The sequence below is a fragment of the Hibiscus syriacus genome, unplaced genomic scaffold (genome assembly GCF_006381635.1).
Source record: "Hibiscus syriacus cultivar Baekdansim isolate YM2019G1 unplaced genomic scaffold, ASM638163v2 tig00110387_pilon, whole genome shotgun sequence".
Lineage (NCBI taxonomy): Eukaryota > Viridiplantae > Streptophyta > Magnoliopsida > Malvales > Malvaceae > Hibiscus > Hibiscus syriacus.
This window is the reverse complement of record NW_024062717.1, coordinates 2425317-2435038: the sequence shown is the minus strand read 5'-3', so window position 1 is coordinate 2435038 and position 9722 is coordinate 2425317. Positions and strand designations below refer to the sequence as shown.

Sequence of the window (9722 nt, the reverse complement as noted above, 5' to 3'; positions counted from 1 at the left end):
GAGTCGGAGATCCGAGAAGTGAGATATCTATCTAGACATCAATTATCGTCGAAACTAAGTTTTTTCTTAACCATAAGTCTATCTTGAAATTGTACTTATTTTTAAAATATAGTTAATATCGATTATTTATAAAATTAATTTCATAAAAGTTATATTTTTTTAGGTTTTTAAAAAAAATAATTTTGGAAGTTTTCCTTATTATGCGTGAAGAAAGTAAAATTATTTCCGGCCTTTAAAAGTTGATAGTCTCGATTTTCAGAAGTTAAGAATATGATTTTAATTTTAAAATGTGTTAAATCATATTTTAATGTAGGTTATATATATTTGAAAAATTGTATCTAAGGGAGCATATTTTAAAATCCAATTCAAATTCTTAGCATCTAAAAATAAAGACTATCTCAATGTCCAAAAAACAAAAATAAAAAAAAGACCACGATATTGAATTTGAAAATGTTGAATTCTACCAAGGCACTGGGTATAATTTAGACCTCGAACCTCTTCAACTGACTGCTTTTCAGCTTTGTTCATATGATGTATTCCGGTCACTCGCTTCAGCACTGTCTTCCAACTTCACGTCGGTTCTCAGATTCCGGAACTGGATCACCATTTAGCCGACTCCAGCCATCAAAAGCCTCGACTTCACTCCCCTTTCTCAACATTCATCATCCATATTGATCATATACCGTTCATTACAGACACATACATGCTCTCCATTACTACAATGACAAACCTCGATATTCTTTCTCTAAATGCCTCGATATAGCCGACTCAGTTGACCCACATCCCTCACACACACGTCAAGAAAGGCGACAATGAGAAGATAAATAAACAATTATAGACATAAAATTTCAATTCTTCTCTGAAAATGAAACATATGGTTTTTCCCCGGCCTATTTTGGATCCCCAATTCAATAATATATAACAAATTAACGATCTCGGTTGCACGCAAATTCAACAAAATTTCCATAAAATTAAAAAATCTAACATTAAACTACAGGGTATTGGCACAAATAGGAACACTTCTTTTTTGAGAAAGAAAAATAAATAAAGAGAGATTGATAGTTACCGAGGAGTAGGGAGCGAGAACCAGGGTTTGCAAAATAGGAATTAACTACGCTAAGATGTTAGATATTGACTCAAATTTTAATTATAAATAAATTTTGATTTTCTTTTAAAATTTTACTGGTGGAAAATTACTTGATGATTAAGTTTATTAAGTATGAATTTTAATTGGATACAAATTCTTGTTGATCAAATGCAACAAGACTCTATAAATCGAACTATAAATCGAAAGTATATCCTAGCCTTTAGAATTATTATGAGAGAAATTATTTTGGAGATGTGTATTTTTATAGTCTATGTAATTTTTTAGGTTTACGTTGCATTGATGGATTTTGTTAGGATATTAAGAGATTGATTTGGGATACATTAGATTCTGGTACATATATAAGATTTTAGGATACATGAGATATCATTTATGTGTAACATTCATGATCTCTACGTTTATAGTGGATTCTTCTTCTTCTTCTTCATAGAGCTGGTAGACAAGGTCGCACCATGTTAAACCTTATATCTTACATGTGATATTTTCTATCTCGATCTCACTTTATTATTTTTCCACTTATAAATTCTCAATACAAGAGAAAATAGATGAATTCAGGTTTATAAGTTAAACAATGGTCTTATTATTATACATCCAAAATTTTAAAACCCCTCTATCAACTTTAACTTCTTGACATAATTCTTTAGATGTCTTCTTCATTCCCATCGACTAGATGAAAGAGGGAAAAACAATGAATTTTTTGATAATCTCGTTAATCAGAGAAGATGTTGAAAATAATACTCGATGACTACTATAACATTAAGGCTAGGGTTTAGATTAGACAATGACCAAATTGATAATATTTTAAATATTGATGGTTGAATTTATTAAATTATTATGAACTAAAATCAAATTAGTAAAATATACAAATTTTAGATATTCAAAATATTACTCAGCATATTCAATAAAACATAACGATGACCAAAGTAAGAAAAATATATAATATTTGTGATCATATATGTAGGAAAAATAATATAGTGACCAATATAGAATAGACATAATAGTAGGCTGACCAATGACATAGTTACCACATATTCTATTATTGGCAATTTATGATCACAACTAAAACAAAATTGTTTCGTACGGCTTCAGCCTAGTAGAAAATATAGCCTTTTGATACTCTTTTTTCATATCCATAAAGTTCCTCTTTCCTCCACCACCAACCATGGCTGCTCTCACTGAATTCTTCTCCCACCTCTACACCATGACCGTCGTCTTCTTCAACTCTTACTCCTCGAAACTGCAACCCTCATCAGGTCCATCACCAACGGCGTTTCCAACTCCGAAAAGCGTCCCATCACCACCACCCAGTACCTCAAATTCATTGAAGAAAAGAACCCAACAATCATTTACTCCGCAAGATCGTCGTCGTCTTCGTCGAGGGTGGACCAGTCATCGAATGAATGTGCCGTGTGTTTGTCCGAGCTTGAAGAAGGTGAAAAAGTGAGGAAACTGAAATGCAAACACACTTTCCACAAGGACTGGTGGCTCCATCAGTGGGCTACCTGTCCACTTTGTAGGACCAAAGTTTTGCCGGACGAGATCGTGGCTAATTATCACAGGCTGCAAAATCAGGTAGAATATGATGGAAGTGATGAAGATGTGGTTTTCTTGCTGTCTGCACTTCATGATAATAGTTTACACAGATGGTTCTGATCAGTTCTGTTTTGTTATACTTAAAGGACTCTTAAGTTATTTTTTTCTTATAAATTTACTTGCCCGAGAGAAGCTCGTTACATTGTGGAATATTATAACTGTTTTTCTTTTAAAGTTTGTGAAAGAACTCCAGAGGAATATTAGATAGAGGCTTGGTGATCTAATTTTATGAATCAGCTTCATGGTAGCTAGCAAATATCAATGCTTAATTACTGCTAGATGTTTCTTCATTATCAATATTGTCTACCAACATTTTTCTTAGAAGATTGGTAGGTAAACAGGTGAAATACATTGGATAGGTTGCTTCTCGGTTACTTGTCTCTCCACTGCATTCAATTTTGTTTTTATGGTGTTCTATTAATTCAAAAGCTTTTTAGAGGCTATATATTATGTCCATATTTAGAACAAACGATTGCTGGATATAGATAGGTATTTCAAGAAAAAACAAAACGGATTTCTTTAGATTCTTCTACTTTCTGAAAAGGGAATGGAGGTTCAGATGCAGGATTACTGACACTGATAGATAAACTGTGCTAAGGTTTTTCACAAATTCAGAGTCATATTTCTTCTTTCGAATCTGACACTTCCCCAATTTGAACTCAACTAGGGAAAAAGAACCAATAAATTACCTGTGGGAATTATCCAAACTTGTAAAAATTTGTCGAAAAGTAGAGGGAATCACTGGTTTCTGCCTAATATATGCCATGTTGCCAGCAGCGTTTATGTTCATGTTTGTGTGCCTTTGCAGCATAGAGGTATATTTTTGTTTTTTAGACAAGTCCTAAATCTAATCCTAATCCTAATCCTAATCCTACTAGAGGGGAGGAGAAGAGTAACTCTATAGGAAAAGATGAGCAGTTTGATCACATCCTACGTTATCTTAAGACTCATTTTTTAATAATTTAATCATAATTTCAGATTCTATTTATATAAGTTATGCATATTATTACATTTTGGAGTGACATAGTAATATCTATTTATTTTATATAAAAATAATCATTAAATATATTATTTTTTAATATAGAGAACGAATTAATTTGAAAATTTTCATCATAATAAGTATAATGATAATAATAATGATACATTCCATAATTTGAAAATATCAATTGTTAAATATATATTAATTTCAGATTTTATTTATATAAGTTATGATCTCATTCTTTATGCGAAAGCTGGTTTAAAGCAAGCTAAAACTATTCAGAATATCCTTGATACTTGTTATTCATTCTTGAGCTTTCAGCAAGTCGATTCCTTAGACAAGTACATAGGTGTCCCTGTTCTTCATCGTCGAACAAAGTGCTCGGATTTTGACTTTGGCCAAATTTGTCCTCTCAGCAATCTCAACATATTTTATGCAAACTTCTATGCTCCCCAAGTAAGTCTATAATGCGGTCGAAAAAAATTCTAAGACAATACATATGGGGCACGCCCAAAATATCCCTTGTTAATTGGGAAAATATCTGTCAATCGATTGATCGTGAAGGACTCGGTTTCAGGAGAATATACGACTTCAACATGGCTTTTATTCTCAAGATAGCCTTCTCTTTGGTCACCGACACTAATGCAGTATCGGTTCGCATTCTTCGCCAAAAATATAAGGTTGTTGAAACTTGTTCTGCTTCGATTCGTAGCTCAAACAGCACGCCGCTTTGGAGAGCTATCTCGAAAGCTTGAAATGATTTGAGAACAAGTCTGGCCTGGTCCTTAGGCAATGGAAACTCCATCCAACCTCTAGATGATATTTGGATCCCAACCATAGTATTAAATTGTGGCCCCAACACAGCGTAACGCCCGCATCGTACTGTTTTTTAAGAATATTGCGACGTAATATTCGCGCACCGCAATAAGGGAATCGCGTCACAATTGTTGCGGTCAAAAACCGTTACGTAACACCGCAACACACTATAAATTACGCCGCAACAAACTTTAAATTATCTGAAATATAAAATTACATAGATGAATTGTTCTAATTTAATTCTTAAAACTGGATTATAAATATATAACATTAATAATAGCGCAATAGTTATGTTTAAAATTAGTTACTTAAATTTGAATTAATTAAATTATTTATTAACGTTATTTTAAAATTAAATTAATTTAAATTTAAATTGAATTTTTCTAATATCTAAAATTGACGTGATTAATTTTAAATTAAATTTTTATATTAAAAATTAAGTATCATAATTATATTTTATTTATTATTATATTAGAAAATAATTGATAGACGATGGAGTAAACAACTTCATAATGATTTACATTTTGCTGGTACATTATAAAACTTTTAAATTTAAATTGTGATATCTTGTTTAGATATTTATTATATTAATTTTTATGTAGGATATTTTCTAAATTCACAATTTTTATACGGAGTCAATTCCACAAGTGAAGTAATTCGTGAAACTATAAATGGAGTTAGAAATGTCATATAGAGGATAGAACCCAACTTGAATGATCAAATTCTTGCAATGAACCAGATATGTATTTTATATACTTAAATTGTTTGAAAAAACTCATAAATTATCATATTTAAACTACTAATTCATTTATTTTTTAGTTGTTGTTATATCGAGACAAAATGGATTCTTTTAGAACACCATTAGCTCAAGCTGCAATTTTGAAGACTAACACTGATAAACAAAAAGAATTTATCCTATATAGTTTTGTAGATAATAAAGATATTTGTATAAATATTTTATGAATTATATCTTAATATTTATGTTTTTTATAGTTGAATGGTGCATTAATTATGAAACTTGTGCACAACAACTTCAACGCATCGATGTCTAAGTTTTGAGTCAAACAACTTCATTTTCAAATTGTGAGCGTAATTGCACTACAACAAAATAGAGTTTTAGCGGTGCTTTTTTAGTCCTATAGCAGCATTTTTAAGCGCCGCTAAAAGCGCTTACGACGATTGAAAAAACGCCGCAAGAAGCGCCGCTAAAGTTAGTTGCGTTTGAGAACCAAAAACGCCAACATAGGTCAAGATTATTGCTGCGTTTTTGGAACAAACGCCGCAAAAGGTCGATATCTATAGCGGTCTTTTTTTCAAAAATGCCGTAAAATGTTAGATTTATAGCGGCATTTTTTTAGAACTATAGCGGCGTTTTTTATTACAAACGCCGTAAAAGGTCAGATCTATAGCGGCGTTTTTGGATTCAAACGCCACGAATTACCTATCTTTAGCTAAGATTAATTGATTTTGCATATTTCATTTCAGTTGTACATCACCTAAATTTAATATCATGTAGATTTATCTAATTAACAACAACCATCCATTTTCATTAATACACAAGTTATGTAGAAAAATACTTAACAACAAAATAAATTAAAATTTATAAACATTAAGTATTAAAAGTAATGTAGTTTGACATTGTTCTCTAGAATTTAGTCTAGGTTCTTTCACTTTCAACTAAAAAAATATTGTTCACTAGAATTTAATCTTCATTGCTCCTTCGTGTGGAAAGGAAGTAAAAAAACAGTTTTCCTTGTTTCATGATGCATCGTTCAGTGCTTCACTTGACGGGCGCTTCTTAATTATAGCCTGCCAACAGAAGTAAATAATCAACATGGATTTCTATGACAATCAAGAATTTTTCTAATCTAACTCAATAGAAGCTATGTATGTTTAACTGAATCAAGACATTTTCATTGATTGAGAACTATAAATCACTGAATTCAACCAAAATCGGATTAGGCAACATCGACAAAACACCTTAACAATAAATAATCATCCAAAAATAAGTTACAGCGCAAAAAAGAAGAAATTAAACAAATATCTTAAAAAAATTACCTCAGTGTAGACTCCTGCAAATCCACTCAAAAGAGCCATCACCTGCAAAGCAAACAAATTAACAAATGATTAAAAGTTTTGATTTTGAAGCAACCAATCAATTCTACTTTTCATCTTTGTGGAACAAAAAGAAAAATATTTTGTCAACTTACAATGGCCATTATCCAACCTGGCAGAGGTGCTTGAATTACTTGATCAAAACTACAAAAAAATAATGCAAATTTACTAAGGAATAGCCAAATCATAAACCCCATAAAAACTCAAATTGAGAACAGCATGTCCTTATCCTCATGGGATTGAGAATTGAGATATCAGTTTTCATTTCAAATATTCTACCCATAACTATATGAAGCATACATGTTAAAATTGTTCAATCATTATCTGACAATTTTTTACATTCATCAAGATGAAATTGACAGGTCTATCACGTTAAACCATCAGAGAACAGTACCAAGACAATCTCCAAAGTCAATAAGTTTGCATCAAAGTAACAAACATGTGCTCAAAAACAAATTCTGGAAAATTAGGAAAGGTTTAATGATTCTTACCGAGAATTTAGTTGTGTTGTTGTGCAACCAACACATAAGAGAATAAAAGTTGCCCATTGAATCTGACTTAATCTGAATTAAAGTATCAATAAAAGAAAATTTTATGGAATCCAAAAGGTGCACAATATATGTCTATTTTGGTGTTTCTTCCACTTTAATGTATATTAGGTTTATTTAATTGAAATTTGCATAACTGAGATTATGATAATTTCAATTGCTATGCTACGCTATACTGAACAATCATCAGATTTTATTCATCAACTCTTTTTATGAAAAACATCGACGTGCGTGGTTTTAAGCAACTTACTTTTTCTTAAGGATGATACGATACAAAACACCAGTACTGATAATATTCAGATTCTTCAGTATTTGATAACCCGGTGCGTCAACATAGGCAAAGATGTAATACTGCAAACATAAAATTGAAAAGGACATACAATTACATTTTGGAAAATAAGACCAAGATATAGTTATTCACAAGGAAACCAAAAATCAAAGTCCATCTGTAAGGTCAATCCCATTGGCACCATGTCAAGTCATAACATAAGATGACTATTCTACTCACCACAAAGTTCGTTGTGGTAACACTATACTCATACTTCCCAGCTCTCTTCGACCAGACAATAAGTATTGCTTGTGAACTTGTAAGAAAAGTCAATACAAGTGTAACAATTATCCTAATCAAGGTGGGAAAACCATCAACTTTTTATCTTTTTCAGTTTTTTAAAGCTAATATTAGTAAAAGGAAAACAAATCATGTAAGTTGATCTTACTTGTGTTTCCACTTGGCATGTTCCCCTTGGAGGAACATTACTTACGGAAGTTGCATATCAATCGAAATCATAACAGAATTGAGAAAAACAAAGGATGAAATTTTGTACAATTGAAATTGCATAGCAATCAAACAAGCACTTTTAACCAAAAATACCAACCCCTGGAAACTCTGTGCCTCATAGATTCTCAATGTCATCACTTACAGTTCCTCCATCATCATCCTACGAATCAAAATTCACTCAAACAAGAATAAAATATCGGATTTAAACCTCTTATTTAGATAATTTCAATAAAATGTAGGACAAATTTCACACACTCAGCAAGTAAACATCATTCCTTCAATTTTACAAATCAAAATTCACTCGAACAAGAATAAAATGTACTATAATCAGAAATACTTTAATTAGCTTTTCTCCAGTAAACAATTAAATCGAATTTTCGAGGAATTCAAGAAAATTAGCCACCAGCTTCACAGAATAAGCTACAGTAAATATCGTTAAATATACAAACTAGGATTTGCATGCAAAATCAACGTAAGCAAAGATATCAGTGACAATAGATCCAATTTGACATCTGAATATGATAATTAAGAACGTTGAGACGTACGAATTGAGGAGAAAAATAAAAGGAAGAAATCCACATTATCAAAGCACAAACTATATATTCGAAACCCTAAGAAAAACATATAAAACCAGTTGGTAGATTAGAGTTTTCCTCCAAACAATTCAAGAACAAAAGCTTGAAAAATAGATCTAATGGAAAATAAAAAGGATTTCATAAGTGAACAGCAGATACTATTCGCACCTCAAATCAGAGAGTCAAGCTTTGATGGCGACAGGTTGGAGGCCTCGACAGCTTCGACCGGCGACGAGCAGCACCAGTTTTGCGTGGATGGAAAATATGAAAAAGGGGAAAGGGATTTGAAAAAATAGATCTAATGGTGAGAGAAAAGGCTTTCATAAGTGAATAACAGATACTATGTTCGGCGGAGATGGGCAAGAGGAATAGGGGATCGTGGGAACATATGGAAAAGGGGAAAGGGATTTGAACAATTACAATTATCAAATTTTGTGGCGTTTGTTGACACAAACGCCACCATTTATCATTTTATAGCGGTTTTTTCTTAAAAAAAAAAGCCGCTAAAATACATGTTTTTGCGACATTTGTGTAAAAATGCCGCTAAAGTTCTAATCTGTTACAGTATTTATTGGTAAAAACACCACTATAGGTGAATCCTATTATGGCATTTTTATAAAAACGCCGCTAAAGTACTAATCTATTGTGGCGTTTTTATAATAAACGCCACTATAGATGAACTTATTGCGGAGTTTATATAAAAACGTCACTAAAGTACTACTTTGTTGTGGTGTTTGTTGAAAAAACACCACTACATATGTACCTATTGCGGCGTTTATATAAAAAACGCCGCTACAATACTACTCTATAGCGGCGTTTGTTTAAGAAACGCCGCTAAAGTATCATTTTGTGGCGTTTAGATTGTAAACGTCGCTATATGTTTAAATTTTGCGGTGTTAAATTTTCAAACGCCACTAAAAGAGCCGCTACAAAACAATTTTGCTGTAGTGTCGGAGTACTTTTAGTTTGATCCATGCAAAGAAAAGAAATAGACTCAAGCATAAAAACTTAAAAAAATTGGTTTACCTTCATTATAATATAAGGTTGAAGCTGAGACACATGCAAAGAAAAAGTGCACAATAATTATAAATGGGTTTTAATCCGATTAATCTTGAAAATATTTTTGAAGAAAATGACCTATTAAATGCGTGGATTGAAGAAAGAGAAAATGCTACACTTGATAGTGAATAAAATTTCTCATGGTTGCCTGAGG

At 31.8% G+C, this 9722-nt stretch overlaps 1 protein-coding gene and 1 pseudogene across 1 annotated transcript; one reads left to right on the top strand and one right to left on the bottom strand.

Annotated features, from left to right (window-relative positions):
• Positions 1-2284: 2284 nt before the first annotated feature.
• LOC120122386 (E3 ubiquitin-protein ligase RHA2B-like) lies at positions 2285-2825 on the top strand (the record flags this gene model as incomplete). Its single annotated transcript, XM_039141505.1, has 1 exon — positions 2285-2825. A coding segment is annotated over one exon (474 nt), but the record flags the coding sequence as incomplete, so codon positions are not given.
• A 3426-nt stretch (positions 2826-6251) lies between these two features.
• Positions 6252-7910, bottom strand: LOC120122385 (annotated as a pseudogene).
• Between the last annotated feature and the right edge of the window lie 1812 nt (positions 7911-9722).